Source organism: Bufo bufo, chromosome 3 (genome assembly GCF_905171765.1).
Source record: "Bufo bufo chromosome 3, aBufBuf1.1, whole genome shotgun sequence".
In the NCBI taxonomy this organism is placed as follows: domain Eukaryota; kingdom Metazoa; phylum Chordata; class Amphibia; order Anura; family Bufonidae; genus Bufo; species Bufo bufo.
The window spans coordinates 231,938,177-231,957,528 of NC_053391.1; the positions used below are offsets into that span (position 1 = coordinate 231,938,177).

Below are 19,352 nucleotides of genomic sequence, written 5' to 3' on the forward strand. Positions count from 1 at the left end.
AATAAATTCTTTGAGATTATATTTTCCAAAATGGGGTCACTTTTTTGGGAGTTTCCAATATTGAGGTATCTCAGGGTCTCTTCAAATGCAACATGATGCCCAAATGTCCAAAGATTATTCCAGCAAAACCTGGCCTCCAAAAACAGTATTGTGCATCTTCCCTTCTGCGCCCTGCCTTGTACCCATACAGCAGCTTAGGACCACATATGGGGTGTTTCTGTAAACTGCAGAATCAGGGTAATCAATATTGAGGTTTGCTTTTCTGTTAACCCTTGCTGTGCTGCAGAAAAAAAGGATTAAAATAGAAAATCTGCACAACAAAATTACATTTTAAAATTTCACCTCCATTTTCCTTTAATTCCTGTGGAAGACCTAAAGGGTTAGCAAAGTTTCAAAAATCAATTTTGAATAATTTGAGGGGTGAAGTTTCAAAAATGACTTCATAACTGAATCGGTCCTTTTTTGTTTTTGAAAACTTTCTTAAAAATTAAAAAAAAAAAATTAAAAATTCTAAGCTTTCTAACATCCTGAAAAAATTATATTATTTTTACAAAATGATGCCAACATAAAGTAGATATATGGCGAATGTAAAGTAATGACTATTTTATAAGGTATAACTCTCCATCTTGAAAGAAGAGAAATTGAAATAGCTAAAATGGCAAATTTTTATGAAATTTTCTGCAATTTTTTTTTATAAATAAAGGTGAAACATATCAACTCAAATTTTTTGCTTACATCAAGTACAATGTGTCACGAAAAAAACATTTCAGAATGGCTTAGATAAGCAAAAGCATTCCATAGTGACACATGTCAGATTTGAAAAATAGTCCAAAATTGTCGGCAAAGGGTTAAATAACATTGTATAATATATAACAAGAGAAGTTTGCAAGTACCCTGTTCTGGAGTGCTGCACACAACCACAAATATTTCTGAAGCTTGCTGTCACACGACAATTTTGGAGCTGTAATTTAGCAGTAAAAACACTGCCAAGTAGCCAAGTCCCAGGCGACTTTCATTGTGGTCTATGATGACAAAGTAATTCTCCTCAATCAACCACAAATCTAACAGGTGGTCACATCGCAATCCCATTGGAGATCTTTAAATGTGAGGTCGCGATACCATATCACAACACCTGTCACGGTGTAGCCCCATATTTTACTTTGTCTTGTTATGGCATGGTGGAGTTATGTCTACATTGTTGTGTACATTTGCATACCTGGAGTTGGAAAATATGTCCATATCTTATCAGGTTTTTCTGAACCTTCTAATAAGTACTGCTACAAACAGATAAGAATTCAGCAATTGTGGACTGAAGAGCTGGTAACCAGAAAGTCTTCCTGTCAGTCACCTTATGTAACATTCAGTCCAAACAGGGCATGCAAATGGTCAGGTTACTACAAACAGACTCTTTGTTGGCTACAGTCTATTAGCCTAATCCTGATTTGTGCAGAATGTTTTTATGAAGAAACAAGTATTTCCTGTCCACACAAGCAAACGAAAGTTCAGCTTTTTAGATGCCATGGAACATGAGACATCCTCTGGAAGGAGCCCTCTGTCTCTCTCATTCTCTGGCAGTGGTTTTCTGGCTTTGTATCAGATTGGAGCAGTCAAAGCCCTCCTTGACCTGGCCCCAGAAATATTGAAGTCCGCACCACAGGTGTATGGAGCGTCCGCAGGGTCTCTTGTTGCAGCTGCTGTGGTCTTCAATGTCGATCTAGGTAAGAACTGCATGCGGTTTATTACTTTACACTATTGACACTTTGATAAATGTTACATAACACTAGGTTATTGGACTTCATTCTGAAAAATTAACCCTATTCTTCTAGCTGTTTACATACTTGTTAATGTGAGGGGCACAGAGAACATGCTGTATATACATGGCTTTATGTGTAAAACATGTTTCTGGAATGTTTTCAACATGGTGCACATGGTAGTATATAAAGTTCCAAATTTATAGCACTGTTGGGTAATGCGGTAAAAATAAGTAATTGTTGTGATGCAAATGCAAAAGCGCCTGTACAAAAAATTGTTGCCACTGTTGTAGAACGTTTGCAGAATTCCCCAAAAGTTTGGAGCACTTAGGGTATGTTCACCTACACTGAGTTTTTTCAGCATGGATTTCGATGTGGATTCCATGGCCAAAAGCTGCCAAGAAAACTCTTTTGATTTCACTGGGAAATCCGTCTAGTAATTTACATGGTGCTGTTTTTTTCAGCTTGTGGTTTTAAAAATTACTGCGTCGAAAAAAGAATTCATATTTTCACTTTTTTGCTGTCAGTGTTATCCAATACATTCCATAACTGTAAGGGTTACATAGCATCATAAATCAATATTTATGAGTATTTTTGTGCATTTTTACGTGATTTTTGTTGCAGATTTTCTGTTTATGTTAACAACCCACTTGAATCCTATGTGGAAAACCATCCTACAGAAAGTGTATCACCGAAACAATTGACATGCTGCAGATTCAAAAAAATATTTAAAAATTAAAAAAGGTCACTTTCTGACCAGTGATTTATACGCTGGTTTTAATACCCCTGCGTTGGCAGTGAATGTGCCTAATTTATGCATGTACCGGCGGCATACAAGCTTAGGCTACTTTCACACTAGCGTTCGGAGCGGGTCCGTCTGATGTTTCATCAGACGGATCCGCTCCTATAATGCAGACGTTTGCATCCGTTCAGAACGGATCCGTCTGCATAATAACTTAGAAAAATTTCTAAGTCTGAAAGTAGCCTGAGCGGATCCGTTCAGACTTTACATTGAAAGTCAATGGGGAACGGATCCGCTTGAAGATTGAGCCATATGGTGTCATCTTCAAACGGATCTGTCCCCATTGACTTCCATTATAAGTCTGGACGGATCCGCTCGCCTCCGCACGGCCAGGCGGACACCCGAACGCTGCAAGCAGCGTTCAGGTGTCCGCTCGCTGAGCGGAGGCTGAACGCTGGCAGACTAATGCATTCTCAGCGGATCCGCCTCCACTGAGAATGCATTAGGGCTGGACGGCTGCGTTCGGGGCCGCTTGTGAGCCCCTTTAAACGGAGCTCACGAGCGCACATCCGAACGCAGGTGTGAAAGTAGCCTTAAACATATGCAAACTCCCTTGCTGGCATAGATTTAAGCCCGTTTCTATGCCAAAAACTAGTGTACAAAATGATAAATGAAATGGGCCTGCCCTTTATGCGCCCCCCACACCATGCCCCCTTTTCTCACACTGCCGTAAGTGACGTAAGTGGGGAAAAAGCTGCAGATTTTGCCAGAAAACACCTTTGCACCAAAATGTACGCCTAATATACACCAAAAAGTGGCATAGATTGGTTGATAACTGACCCCCAAATTGTGCATGAGATTTGTCAAATCTCATTCACCTTGCTGGTACTGTATTAGGCCTCTTTCACGCAACCGTATGGCTTTTTCAGTGTTTTGCGGTCCGTTTTTCACGGATCCATTGTTCCGTTTTTTGTTTCCGCTTCTTTTCCGTTTTTCCGTTCTGTTTTTCCGTATGGCATATACAGTATACAGTAATTACATAGAAAAAATTGGGCTGGGCATAAAATTTTCAATAGATGGTTCTGCAAAAACGGAACAGATACGGAAGACATACAGATGCATTTCCGTATGTGTTCCGTTTTTTTTGCAGACCCATTGACTTGAATGGAGCCACGGAACGTGATTTGCAGGTAAGACATGGTCTATCTTTTAACGGAAGGAAAATACGGAAACGGAATGCATACAGAGTACATTCAGTTTTTTTTGCGGAACCATTGAAATGAATGGCTCTGTATACTGACCGTATACAGAATGCAAAAAACGGCCCGTAAACGGGGAAAAAAAACGTTGTGTGAAAGAGACCTTATGCTGTGGTTTTTCCATATGAAAATCCCTTAGGGAACGGCCATACATTCAGTATCTTTGATGCAGTTTTTTAAACCAAAACTAGGAGTGAATTAAAAAAGAGCAGAAGCAGTATTTATCCCTAACCCTTTCATTTTTCACCCCTTGCCTTCCTGGAGCCATAACTTTTCTCCGTTCACATAGTGCATCGGGACTTGTTTTTTGAGGGACAAGATGCACTTTCTAATGGGATCATTTAATATAACATAAAATGTAATGAGAAGTTAAAAAAAAAATATCCAAATGGGGTAGAAAAAAAAAAAAAAGATTCTGCCATAGTTTTACGGTTTTGTTTTTACAGCATTCCTTCTGCGGTAAAAATGACTTGTTATTACCTTCATTTTAGGGATCAATGTGATTATAGGGATACTAATATATCATTCAGCAGGCACTCTGTGACACTGCCGAGGGGGGTCCTGTGACCCCCCCCGTATCGGCGACCGCGGCAAACTGCAGGTCAATTCAGACCTGCGGTTTGCTGCGTTTCCGGGTTATTCGGGTCTCTGGTGACCCGATAACCCGGAATAGGATGGTGATCGGTGGTGTGATAATACACCACCAATCACCATCCTTATATCCTGAGAGGTGATGGTGACATCACCTCTCAGGATCGCTTCCAATTGGCTGCACAGGCTGGTGGGGCGGTTGACTTCCCCCAGCTCTGCCTCCTCCTCCACACTGCGTCCTGGAGCGTGGAGAGAGGAGCCTCGTGGAGCCCAGCACCCCTCATCTGTGCCCAGCACCCCCCATCTGAGCCACCACAGTTACCTAGGGACAGGTTTAGGGACAGCTTAGATTAGGCAGGGAGATTAGGGAGAGTTTAGGGGAGGGAAAGTTTTTTTTTTTCAGCATCACCCTGATCGGGTGTCTGGGGTCCACAGCACACTCAGCTGTGTGACCCTAGATTCCCCCAGGGGTGCTGCAGTTTGCCCCCCTGCCCCACCGCCTCCCCACACACATTTTTTGGGGCACAAGCACTTTTAGCACTCTTAGCATCCGGCCACTGTTAGCGCATCGCCCACCCCACCGCTGATCAGCTTCGGACCACTGATCAGCGAGTTAGAATCTTTTTATTTATTTTTTACTTTTTTGGGCTTTTTTTATTTAGTTTTTTTTTTTTTCTGTTAGGTTTAGGGTAAGTACGCAAACACCCGTGCCCCCCCACACACACTAAATAAAGTTTTCCACACACGCGCGCACACACACTCCCCTATGGCCCGCCGGACGTTCTGGGCCGAGGAGGCTGAGCCCCAGTGAGGACGAGGATGACCCCACTTTCCTCTTGTCATTCGCGTCCTCCTCATCATCTAGTGATGATGATGAGCCCCCAAAGCGGCGGAGACGTCGCCAGGTGGAGCAAAGGGACCCCATACCAGGGACCCTGCGGCCCACACTAGTACGAGCAGCTCTGGGGCTCGTACTAGTTTTACGGCCCACCAGATAAGTCCACCTGAGCCCCCTACCGGTGAACTTGCATGTGTACCCCAGAGGATTTTGAGCCCATGATACCTGATTTTGTTGGCCAATCAGGAATCCAGATTTCCACAGTGGGCTTCAGTGAATATGACTATTTTAGTTTTTTTTTCAGTGACCACTTTGTGAATCTGATGGTGGAGAAAATGAACTTGTTCGCCCAACAGTTCATTGCTCAACACCGGGTTCCTTTTTGGCTAGGTCCGGTGGCTGGACTTCGGTCAGTGCAGCCGAGATGAGGATGTTTTGGGACCTCGTGCTGCACATGGGCCTAGTAAAAAAAAAAAACAGTCTCAGGCAGTACTGGAGTGGGGACGTCCTCTACCAGACCCCACTCTACTGTATGGCCATGACACATTCCCGTTTTGAGGCTATCCGGAAATGCCTGCATTATGCAGATAATGCAGCATGTCCCCCCGAGGTGATCCTGCCTATGACCGACTGTACAAAATCAGGCCGGTCATCGATCACTTTGGGGTCAAATTTTTGGAGGCCTATGTACCTGGAAGGGAGGTCGCTGTTAAGGAGTCTCTCATTGCTTTCAAGGGGAGACTCATTTTCCGCCAGTATGTTCCCTCTAAGCGGGCGAGGTATGGCGTGTACAAACTTTGGGAGGGTACCTCAGGGTACACTTACAAGTTTCGTGTGTACGAGATGCAAGATTCCCGTATTGAACCCTCAGAATGTCCTCCCACTCTGGGTGTTAGCGGGAAACTTGTGTGAGACCTTATGCACCCACTGCTAGATAAGGGTTACCACCTGTACGTGGATACGTTTTATACTAGTATTCCCTTGTTCCAGTCCCTCGCCGCCAGATCCACGTCCGCTTGTGGGACCGTGCGGAAAAATCAACGCGGCCTCCCTACCCACCCCCTCCAGGTACCTATCCCCAAGGTTGAGACCCGTGCCCTTACCAGTGGAAACCTGTTGCTGGTCAGATATAAGGACAAGAGGGATGTCCTTGTACTGTCCACAATTCACGGTAACGGCATCACCCCTGTCCCTGTGCGAGGTACCGCGGCAATGGTCCTCAGGCCCGATTGTATCGTCGACTACAATCGGTATATGGGAGGAGTTGATCTCTCTGATCAAGTCCTCAAGCCATATAACGCCATGCGCAAAACCCGGGCATTCTACAAAAAAGTTGCGGTCTACTTGGTACAGGTTGCCTTGTACAACTCTTTTGTGCTGTCCCGGAGCGCTGGCAGCACAGGGAAATTCCTCCAGTTCTATGAGGCAGTCCTCAAGGGCCTGACCGGGGCAGAGCAGGCCGGAGTACCTTGGGAACTGGAGGCGCCCGGATCGTTGATGGCCAACACTTTCCAGGTGTGGTCCCCCATACTGGAAAGAAGGGACGGTCCCAAAAAAAGTGCAGAGTGTGTCACAGGAGGGGGATATGGAAGGACACCACCACTCAGTGTGACACGTGCCCCGATCATCCGGGCTTCTGCATTGACAGTTGCTTCAGGGAGTACCACACTTCCATGGAGTACTAAATTTATAATCCCCTTCCCCAATTTTAATTCTATTTAGCCACTGACAATCGCCCAGAAAATTAAAAAAAAATTAAAAAACTATGGCTCTCATGACCTAACCCCTCAGATGAACACAGTCAAAAAAATTAAATAAAAACGTTGTAAATTTTTTTTACACGTTTTTATTTAATTTTTTTGACTGTACGCAATATGTGAAACTTCACATTTTAGCAGGTCTGCATGTATATATGGAAGCAGAACCCTACCTAAAACCCTGGACTGCAACAGCTACACTATATTAGGATATAACCTACACTGACTATCTCCCACTAACTATATGTATTATATATATAAGCTATCTAACTATCTAATGTAGTGTGGAAAGCACAGAACACAGCAATGACACTGCTGTCTCTCTAAGAACTTTAAAAAACTGTAGAAAATGGCTGCTGGGGAGGTTCTTATATAGTACCTACCGGCAGCTTTCCTATTGGTTGTTAGGGATGTTGCTAAGCTCAGACAAAGACATTGCAGCCTTCTCATTGGCTCACAAGCAAGAAGGGAGGTTACTGATGAAAAAAAAATCTAGAATATTCGAAATTATGAATATATAGCACTATATTCTAAATATTTGCGAATTCTCAAAGTGCCGATATTCGCAATTAATATTCGCGATTCGAATTTTCGTGATCAACACTAGTGCTTTATATAGTAGTTTCAAGAGTTTTGGCAGCATTTTTAATTTGGTTACATTTATAACATGTTTTTAGGGCACTTTTCAAGTCCAATAGAGAAGCCTATAGGAAAAATGGCAAGCAGCATGTTGTGTTTAAAAAAAACATGGAAAAACACCCAAAAAACTACCAGAAACACTGTAATTTTGTAACTGTAATTTTCTCTAAAATTTAAAATAACATTTGGCTGTAGAGTTTTTGATCCCCCCTAAATTTTTTTTTTTAAAAAGCCATTAAAAATAGCAATAATTATCACAGGGAAAAACACAGTGTGCATGAATCCAGCATTATGATTAGTAATGCAGTTAGGGCCTGTTCATACTGCTGTTTATGTTGCTGGAATTTTGGTGCAGACTTCAAATTCCAACAGTGGCCACATGGTGTCTGCCTCCCATTGTTTTCAATAGGAGGCAGTGCTGCAGTTTGCACAGTCAGAGTTTTAAAGTCGCAACTGTGCCAAGAATGGACATGCCCCTTCCAGGTGCAGTACCCAGTCAGATGCTCCTTGAAGCTGCGGTGGGTGTCCGTTAGTGGGTCAGCTTCATCCATGAACAACTGCACCAGAAAAGTGAACAACAGGGTTAATGTCTGCCATGTAAACGTATCCTTAGTGTGGCAGCAAATAGTATATATCGTAATATCTTAAAGGGGATGTCCAGTCCTCAGGATAGGCCATCAGTATCTGGTTGCAGATTACCTGTTGAGAAGTAGTTCTGGCACTGGACCAACACAGCTCGGTCCATTGTGTAAAAGACAGAGCTGGTTACTACAATGCTGTTCCCATTCAAGTGAATGGAAGCAGTTCTGCAGTAACCAGTTCCACACATTATGCAATGGACAGAGCTGTGTAGTTCCAGCATTGGAGATATTGTTTGCCTTCGTTGAGGATATCAATATATTAAAGGACTAGACAACCCCTTTAACCATTGGAGTATACAAAGAATAAAATATACCTTATGTAATATACAGCGTAAGGGCTCATTCAGACGGCCGTATGCTGTCCGCAAAAATACTGAATGCTATCCGTTTTTTTGCGGATCCGCAAAAAAACGGATCTGCAAAAAAACGGATAGCATTCAGTATTTTTGCGGACCCATAGACTTCAATGGGGCCATGTCCTGATTTTCACGGACAAGTATAGGACATGTTTCATTTTTTTTGCGGATCCGCAAAAAAACGGATAGCATTCAGTATTTTTGCGGACAGCATACGGCCGTCTGAATGAGCCCTAATACAAATGTCCCTGCTAGAGTTAACAAAAAATATTTACTTCCTGTTATGCTCATCCTTCCAATTGTCAAACAAATGATCTTCTGCCATTGACCTGTATGTGTAAATGAAGTACGAACTTTAAGTATAACTATAGTATGTTACATAAAAATCATTGAAGCAAAATAGAAGCTTATTTAATAAATGTCAGTAGACACTATTTATTAGAAAAATGCTGGTTATCCTCGCATGGATTCTACAGTTTCATATAGAACTCGGTTTCTACTACACATGTATATGTTGAAATCACCATTGCAGGCTGACCTCACCCACGGTCGGGGATTGTTTGTATACATGCTGCTTAGCATACCTCGATGGAAGGCTGCAACATATCACACCGTATAGGCATAAGTGGGATTCATTGCGAATGGGCTCCCAAGAAAATATGGTATATATGTTTTTTATTGTATACCTCTATATAGAATAGCATAGTCTTCTATGCTATTCCATACCACAGAAAAGGTATATTGGTGTATACTGGCATGCTCGAAGACAAAAAGACACTCCTTTGACCTTCTTCAGGTAAATGGGACCCTACAGACATATTCGGAATCTACACTGGCAGCTTTTCCTGGAGTATATGCCAGATGTAGACTGTGAAGAGTCTAATCTTTAAGAACCAGAGTGCTAGTTCTTGTAGTTGATGTGTTGTCTTGACCACAGTGCCTGGGTATGGTTTTGGTCATTAAAGTTGTTCTTCTTCTTTTGAATGTATTATCTGCAATATTTATTATTTAAAACATATCATGGTAAAATATTTAGAAAATTCAAAAACTGTTCTTGAATATTCTGTGTCTTGGAAGCCTCCAAAACTAGGTACTGTAAGTTTTCAGCATACCGTACATATACTCCTCAACATTGCAAATGCACCACAAAAAAGGAATTATGGAAATTATGGAAATCAAAGGATCAATAGATATGTTAATGATATGCAAATGATTAAAAATGCCAGCAAAATGTTCAAAACATCTAAATTTATTCAGTATTGAGCATAAGCGCCATGTTCAGAAACACACATACTTATACGCCTTGGCATGCTGTCAATGAGGTCGTCTGAGTAATGTTCTGCCATACTGAATGCACTTGGGCACGCAAATCTTTAAGATCTGCTGCTGGCAAGTCCCTTTTGCAATTTCCGACCAATGATGTCCTAAATGTGCCAAATGTGCTTCATTTGAGACAAGACCAGAGATTCTGCAGGCCATGGTAGCATGTTTACGCCACTCATGCTGCTCACAGTAGCAGAAGCAACATATGGCTTGGCATTGTCCTGTTGAAAAACAGTTCCTTGGACAATTTGGAGAAATTGCCTTACCACTTGTCCATGACCAAATCAATGAAATTCCTAGCTGTTAGTCCACTTGAAATGAAGACTAGAGGGCTCCTGCTACAGTACATTATGGCACCCCACAACCTAATACCAGTTTTAGGACCTGTGACATTCCTTTGGGAAGACCTCTTTAGGATGTTCTCCATGTGGTCTCCAGACCATCACTGGCTATCATTACATCTGAGACAAATGCGGAGCTCATAGCTGAAGAGGATAGACCTCTATTTCAGCCTCCATTGCCATCTTGCTGTGCACCATGATAGCCTTTGAGAGCAGTAGCGTGAGGTTAGTGAAATTCCTGTAGCTCGATGTCTGGCTTGTAGCCCAATGTGGTGCAAACTCCTGATACTTTGTGTATTATTTGCCACCCTAGGCTTGGTATGTAACATCCAATTTCACTATACAGAAGAGATCACTTCATACGCAACATTCTTCAAATCAGATGATCCATCTATGCAGAAATTCTCTTCTCTGCCATTCCAGTTCATTGTCGTTCTCCTAACTACGGGGACACAAGACAAGTTGAACAGTCCTGGTATCTTGGCCTAGGCACATAGCCATCTGCCAAAGTGATAAACCTAGGTCTCTCAGTTTAATAATTCTGTCTCTCCGTTTGTGACAGGTGGTGGTCATAACTGGCACGTCGATGAACAGGCATTGCATAATCACCCCACATGACTTGATCTGAGTTTTGAGGTGTTGTGTGGCTAGGAAACTTTGCTTTCAATATGGCTTTTATGCACTTCCCACATGCCATAGATTGGAGCTAGGTTCTAGAATATTTGATCACTTGCAGATTTTAGCAACACCTACTACCTCGATTTGCACAACCTGACGGCTTGTCCTTGGCGTTTTTCAATATTGAGGAATGTAGTTACAGAAGTTAAGAGCAAAGGTCATGGGTACAATATTTATGACACTTTACTTCAGCATTTTGGCTATTCTTGTAGTCAGAGACCAGAATTATGCTATTTTTTTCAATGGAAATTTTTATGAATTGTACAGAATGGTTTTGCATGTTCTATAAGGCTTTCCAATACGTTGGAGAGGTTATGTAGTCTTCACATCACATTAAGGATTTCAGAATCTGCTTAACTTAATTACGGTTGGTCTGTGAATGTTGTCATTTGAGCAAATGACCAATCCATCTCTGTGGTGATCTGTGGCTTAGACAGGGCTATCATTGAGGTACGGATGTGACTGAAAGAATTCAACACAGCAGATCAAATTTTCAACATACATCTACCATTGGTTTGCATCTGTCATGCTTGTTCATAATGGTGCTGAAGGTCAGCCAAAATGGTTTAGATCAGCCTTTTTGGCCATTCAATACAGTTTGGTTTCCAAATGTTGCCAAATGTTAGCTGAATAACTTTTCCATAACGTTTACTTAAAGGGGTTTTCCAGGTGTTTAATACTGATGACCTATCCTGAGGATAGGTCATTAATATATGGTCGGTGGGTCTGACTCTCTGTACCTCCGGCAATCAGTTTTTTCTAGGGTTAGGTGCAGCAGCTCAGTCACATTCAAGTGAAAGGGCTGAGCTGCAATACCAAGCACAGCCGCTATTCAATGGACGGAGTGTCGCAACTCGCAACCTCTTCACTTGAATGGCGGGGGTGTCAGTTGTTGGAACCACACCGATCAGATATTGATGACCTATTATGAGGATAGGTCATATTAAACACCAGTAAACACCTTTGCTGTGTTTACTATAATCTTAGACAAATAGTATTGTAGTTTTTCTGATTATCTTTTGTGATTACAATTCTAACTTTTGCCCCTTTTTTTTATCCTTAAAGATGAGCTACAGAAATTTATCTTACATGCAGCCAATGAAGCTAGGAAAACCATATTTGGCCCATTTTTTCCAACCTTTAATTTGCTAGCAATTTTACGAAAAGCTCTCCTCACTTTTTTGCCTGAAAATGCACATCAACTTGCAACTGGAAGACTCCATGTTGCTCTCACACGTCTGTCAGATGGAAAAAACATACTGGTTTCTGATTACACCTCCAAAGAAGAAGTCGTTCAGGTACAGTATCACTATAATTCATGTAAAACATTTTCTTTCTAGAAATCTTGCTTCCATATGAGAGAACGCCACCAAATGCATAGTATTCTCTTATACTTGGTTTTCTTGCGTTTTACATTCTAGTAAAGTAATACATGTTATAGTTAAAATTTTATTGTTTGTTAAAAGGGGTATTCCAGTAACAACACATTATCCTCCATAATATTCAATTCGCCTCAAAGCCGAATTTTCTCGCGCTTCGTGGTAAATAATAAATTTTTCCTGAAATGGCGGCAAAAAAAGAAAACACTCATATCATCCATTTGCTTGCGGAAAGGCCGTTATGGCTATCTTGATTGAAGAAACCGCGCAAAATCTTGCAAGCAGTGACATCACCACATCAGCGCACTGGCCGGGCACAGTGACTTCTTCAATCAAGATGGTCGTGACAGCCTCTCTGCGAGCAAATGGATCAGGTGAGCATGTATTTTATTTATTTTTTTACTACTGGTTAACCCCTGAAAGGCTTCAATGTTAATGTCAGATAACTCAATCAGCAGTGAACATGGCATCTAAGAGGTTCAATGATGGGTGGCGGCGAGATTGCCGTTCCCCATAATTGCGCCCGCTACATACAATGGAATGCGATTCATGACAAAGTATTTGTAACAAATCGATTTTCTTTGTGAAATTCGATGAAGCAGCTGAATCAATTTTTTTGATAACTCCGCTCATCTCTACTGGTCAGTATCAGTTGATACCAGCCTAAATCATATACCTGACTTTTGGCTCAGACAGGATAATATAATAGACATAAAAGAAAAGATGCTCCAGAATTGTTATTACATGAGGAATGCAGGTAATTTCTAAAACTGTGATGCTTGTATACTATAACTAGCCATGCTCCCTTTACTGTATTCCTGCTCCCCTCATTCTTCAGTTATTTCCCCCTAAAGCTCCAGCATCACGCATGTTAATCTGAAGTGACTAGCCATAGAGGTGAGGCTAATCACTTTGCTTCTTTGCAAGGCAAGGTTTTTCCGTGCTGTGATAATCTCTGTCACAGCATGCAGCATGATCTCCTGAAACCTAGTAATTCTGCACAGCGTCTCAGTCTGAAAAGAGTCTCCTCTTGGTGGCAACATCTAACTGTAGTGAAAGTGAGATGCTGTTCTAGTGGAAGAGAGTACAAAGCATGATCTCACAAGAATTAGTAGGTTTTATGAGAACACAGAGGGGAAAAATCTTTGTTTGCTAAGAAGCAAAGTGGTTAGACATACCCAGGGCTTTTTTTCTCAGAGAAAAGGTGGTGGAACTCACCACCCCCTCCCCTGGCCACGCCCCTACCCAACCCTAGGACTGCCCCCCCCTACCCGCCCCTAAGACCGCCCCCCTACCCACCCCTAGGACTATAAAAGTCCAGCCCAGCAAAGAAACCCCCCAGATGGGGATGGCACTGTTAATGGGGGATCTGGGGATGGCACTGTTAATGGGGGATCTGGGGATGGCGCTGTTAATGGGGGGATCTGGGGATGGCACTGTTAATGGGGGGATCTGGGGATGGCACTGTTATGGGGCGGAGGATCTGGGGATGGCATCCACAGATCCCCCATCCTATAACAGTGCCATCCACAGACCCCCCCCATCCTATAACAGTGCCATCCACAGACCCCCCCACCCCCTAACAGTGCCATCCACAGACCCCCCCACCCCATAACAGTGCCATCCACAAACCCCCGCCACCCCATAACAGTGCCATCCACAAACCCCCCACCCCATAACAGTGCCATCCACAGACCCCCCTCCACCCCATAACAGTGCCATCCACAGACCCCCCTCCACCGCATAACAGTGCCATCCACAGACCCCCCTCCACCGCATAACAGTGCCATCCACAGACCCTCCCCACCCCATAACAGTGCCATCCACAGACTCCCCCCACCCCATAACAGTGCCATCCCCCGGCCCCCCCACCCCATAACAGTGTCATCCACAGACCCCCCCATTGCCGCTCCAGTACAGTTATAAAATGTGTAATTAAATGAATAATGATTTCTGCTGCCCCTCAGTAGTATAACTTTCAATATATTGTACTCACAGCCGGCTACTGTTATCGTAATGCAGGCCGGACGGGCAGACGAGCGGCAGCGTCACTGACTGACGTCACGTGAGTGCGCCGCCTACTTTATGAATAAAGCAGGCGGCCCAGGCAGGTGACGTCAGTCAGTGACGCTGCCGCTCGTCTGCCCGGCCGCCTGCATTACGATAACAGTAGCCGGCTGTGAGTACAATATATTGAAAGTTATACTACTGAGGGGCAGCAGGAATCATTATTCATTTAATTACACATTTTATAAGTCTCTACTGGAGCTGCGGGGCCGGAGCACAGTGAACGCACCGGCCCCCAGCTCCTCCTCCCAGTCCCTCCCCGCTGATACATCACAGGCTGCGATGTCAAAAGGTGGCGGAACGCCGTTCCGGTGCGTTCCGCCAGAAAAAAAAGCCCTGGACATACCTCTGTAGCCAGTCGCTTCAGATTGACATGTGTGGTGCTGAGGGCATAACTGAAGAATGAGGGTGTTGTGGGATAGTGGTGCAGGACCATAGAATAAAGTATGCCATGCTCAGGGAAGCATGGCTAAGTTAGACAAGCAGCACATTTTTTTGTTTTGTTTGGTGGCAAGTCCTTTATAAGGTGTGCAAATTAAGGTCCCTCTGCATCTGGTTAGCTAAGAGGCATCAGGTGGTGACAGCTCCATATGGCCCTAAGGTGTCAGGAACACAACCACATGATGCTTCTTGTGTAATGAGGACCTGTTAGTTTTTTTTAAGTTTTTTTTAATGTTATTTTTATTAAATGTTTTTAGTTAATACAATAAGACAAAAAATCAAAGAAGATCCAAGATGACTTTACAGTCAAAGGTAGCTTAAGAGTCAAAAATACAAAATGCCTCAATTTTGGATAAAATAAAGCTCAAGACTGTAATGCTTGTAGAAGGAAGAAAAAAGAGCCAGAGAAGAAGGAAGGAAAGAGAGGAAGAAGACAGGAAAACATCTCCAGCACAGGTTTGACACGGTAGGAAAACATTTATGTAAATTGTCAGGGCAACAGTACCATCTTGACAAGATCTTGTAATTTTTTCCCTGAGTTTGACATGCCACAGATAGTTTATGAGCTCTGGTATAGACCTTTTGCCACTCCAACTCCAACAAACTCAGTCCCAATTCTCTCTCCCAAGCAGTGTTGAAAGAGGGAACCGGAGACTCTGGCTTATTGAGGCAAAGACTATAAAGAGAGTTATAGATGAGTGAAGTTATAAAAATTTGATTTGGCTGCTTCACCGAATTTCAAACAGAAATTCGTTTTGTGGCGATCGCACCTCGCCCAGTCATTGAACACCTCTGATGCCATGTTCAGTGCTGATCGCAGCATCTTATGCTACAATTTAGGCATTTCAGGGGTTAATCAGGGTAAAAAAAATACTCACCCTATTAATTTGCTCGCGTAGAGACCGTCATGGCCATCTTGATTGAAGACACCACGCAAAATCACACTGGCTGGGTGCGATGATGTAATTACTGATGATATCACCACACCCGGGCAGCATGGCAATGTCATAAGTCACCCCGCACGAGATTTTGCGTGGTGTCTGCAATCAAGATGGCCACAACTACCTCATCACGAGCAAATAGATGAGGTGAGTATGTATTTTTTTTTACCAGCATTTCAGGTAAATTTGATTAGTTACCACAAAGCGCAAGAAAATTCTGCTTCACGGTGAATTGAATTATTCATGAAATTCGGATCGAAGTCAATTTGTTTGACTTTGATTCGCTCAACACTAAAGAATGGCTATAACAGAAAACATGGCAAGATGTCCATCTTAAAAACATTAATCCAACCATACCAAGAGAGTTGAGGCCTATAATATGATTTATTGTCTCATGCTGTACTGTGTAATAAGGGTCAATAATTTGAAGTATACAAATCAGATAGATAGGAAGGAATCTGTACCCCAAGATACTTAATAGCTTTCTGTTGCCACAGAAAAGAAAAATTTAATTTCAGCTGCGTAAACAAATCTGATGGTAGAGTTAGGTTAAGGGCTTCAGTTTTGGAATAATTTACTTCGAAGTTACTAAGTGTCCCAAACCTTTTAAACTCTTGCAATAAGAGGGGGAGGAAAATAAGAGGGTTAGTGACAAAGTAATAAGTCATGCATAGAGGGCTAACTTGTGGTGACACTAGCCTATTTTGATACCTTGGATATCTGTGGAGTTTCGAATAGCAAAGGCTAATTGTCCCATGGCAATGACATACAGTAAAATAGGGCGAACAAGGGACATACGTATCCCTGTCTAGTGCAATTAGTAATGGGCAGGGAAAGAGAACCATTTACCCTAATCTGTGCAGAAGGGGAAGTATAGAGGGAGAATATTTTATGCAGAAAGGTCGGACGAATACCTATTCGTTTAAAGGCTGAGTGTAGAAAAGTTCAATTGTCCCAGTTGAAGGCTTTATCAGCATCGACCAAGATGAAGCAAGAAGGGATAGCTTTTTTAAGGGCATGGAAAATCAATAAAACAGTTTTGTTGGTGTTATCATGAGACTCTCTCTTGGGTACAAATCCAACTTGGTCAGTATGAATAATTTTGGGAATTAGATGAGTCAATTTATTAGCTAGGACCTTGATGAAAAACTTTATATCAGTATTAATGAGAAAAATAAGGTCATAATTACAGCATCGGGTGGTGTCTTTGTCAAGTTTTGGAAGGACCGTGATAGTGGCTATTAGGGACTGAGGCGTGAAAGGAGAAGAAGGGGAGACCGTGTTGAATACCTTAGTCATAAAAGAGAGCAAGCCAAATGCGTATGGGGGAGTCAGGAGAGATAGCCGTCAGCCGAACGTTCAGCCATCAGCTATTAAGTCTGTATGGGCTTATTTAGTATATATCTATGGCAGGGATGGGTTGAGGGGTAGGCAGAATAAGCAATGGTCGCCTGAATATCTATATTTATTTTATTTTTTACTAATTTATATTACTGTGACTAAAAACTAGAAACTGGTGGGAAAAGGAGCAACAGGGAACAAGTAAATGAATGACAGTTTATTCAACACCAGTCATGTTGAATTTTAGGTGCCAAAGGGCAGGAGCTTCAGAGCCACCACCTTGCACATGTTGCCCTGCCTCAGAGGTTTATGGTCACCTTCTAGTAAAATTTTTCGATAAGTATGGTAGAATTACTGCGTGTCCAAGCTGACAATCTTAATTATAAAATATGCTGCTAATCCAACGTAATAATTATTTTCACAGGTTCTTATCTGTGGTTGTTTTGTTCCTTTTTATTGTGGGTTTATGCCACCTACATTCCGAGGAGTGGTAAGTGAAGATAATTCTTCTTATGTAAAATATGCAGTAAGTATCTACCTATAGTACTGTATATACAGTGGGATGCGAAAATTTGGCCAACATTGTTAATCGTCATGATTTTCCTGTATAAATCGTTGGTTGTTACGATAAAAAATGTCAGTTAAATACACTGCTCAAAAAAATAAAGGGAACACTTAAACAACACAATGTAACTCCAAGTCAATCACACTTCTGTGAAATCAAACTGTCCACTTAGGAAGCAACACTGAGTGACAATCAATTTCACATGCTGTTGTGCAAATTGGATAGACAACAGGTGGAAATTATAGGCAATTAGCAAGACACCCCCAATAAAGGAGTGGTTCTGCAGGTGGTGACTACAGACCACTTCTCAGTTCCTATGCTTCCTGGCTGATGTTTTGGTCACTTTTGAATGCTGGCGGTGCATTCACTCTAGTGGTAGCATGAGACTGAGTCTACAACCCACACAAGTGGCTCAGGTAGTGCAGCTTATCCAGGATGGCACATCAATGCAAGCTGTGGCAAGAAGGTTTGCTGTGTCTTTCAGCGTGGTGTCCAGAGCATGGAGGCGCTACCAGGAGACAGGCCAGTACATCAGGAGACGTGGAGTAGGCCGTAGGAGGGCAACAACCCAGCAGCAGGACCGCTACCTCCGCCTTTGTGCAAGGAGGAACAGGAGGAACACTGCCAGATCCCTGCAAAATGACCTCCAGCAGGCCACAAATGTGCATGTGTCTGCTCGAAAGGTCAGAAACAGACTCCATGAGGGTGATATGAGGGCCCGACATCCACAGGTGGGGGTTGTGCTTACAGCCCAACACCGTGTAGGACGTTTGGCATTTGCCAGAGAACACCAAGATTGGCAAATTCGCCACTGTCGCCCTGTGCTCTTCACAGATGAAAGCAGGTTCACACTGAGCACATGTGACAGACGTGACAGAGTCTGGAGACGCCGTGGAGAACGTTCTTCTGCCTGCAACATCCTCCAGCATGACCGGTTTGGCATTGGGTCAGTAATGGTGTGGGGTGGCATTTCTTTGGAGGGCCGCACAGCCCTCCATGTGCTCGCCAGAGGTAGCCTGACTGCCATTAGGTACCGAGATGAGATCCTCAGACCCCTTGTGAGACCATATGCTGGTGCGGTTGGCCCTGGGTTCCTCCTAATGCAAGACAATGCTAGACCTCATGTGGCTGGAGTGTGTCAGCAGTTCCTGCAAGACGAAGGCATTGATGCTATGGACTGGCCTGCCCGTTCCCCAGACCTGAATCCAATTGAGCACATCTGGGACATCATGTCTTGCTCTATCCACCAACGTCACGTTGCACCACAGACTGTCCAGGAGTTGGCAGATGCTTTAGTCCAGGTCTGGGAGGAGATCCCTCAGGAGACCGTCCGCCACCTCATCAGGAGCATGCACAGGCGTTGTAGGGAGGTCATACAGGCACGTGGAGGCCACACACTACTGAACCTCATTTTGACTTGTTTTAAGGACATTACATCAAAGTTGGATCAGCCTGTAGTGTGTTTTTCCACTTTAATTTTGAGTGTGACTCCAAATCCAGACCTCCATAGGTTGAAAAATTTGATTTCCATTTTTCTATTTTTGTGTGATTTTGTTGTCAGCACATTCAACTATGTAAAGAACAAAGTATTTCAGAAGAATATTTGATTAACTCAGATCTAGGATGTGTTATTTTTGTGTTCCCTTTATTTTTTTGAGCAGTGTATATCATATAGGAGACACACACAGTGATATTTGAGAAG

The 19,352-nt window shown here is 43.0% G+C and overlaps 1 protein-coding gene across 1 annotated transcript in view; it reads left to right on the forward strand.

Moving 5' to 3' along the window:
* Positions 1-1,408: 1,408 nt before the first annotated feature.
* LOC120995056 (omega-hydroxyceramide transacylase-like) overlaps positions 1,409-19,352 on the forward strand; it is a 35,274-nt gene continuing 17,330 nt past the window's right edge. Inside the window, exons 1-3 of the mRNA XM_040424029.1 lie at positions 1,409-1,718; positions 11,982-12,214; positions 17,510-17,575. Of these exons, the coding sequence (XP_040279963.1) occupies positions 1,460-1,718; positions 11,982-12,214; positions 17,510-17,575 (558 nt within the window). The 5' untranslated portion in view covers positions 1,409-1,459. The remainder of the gene's footprint in view (positions 1,719-11,981; positions 12,215-17,509; positions 17,576-19,352) is intronic.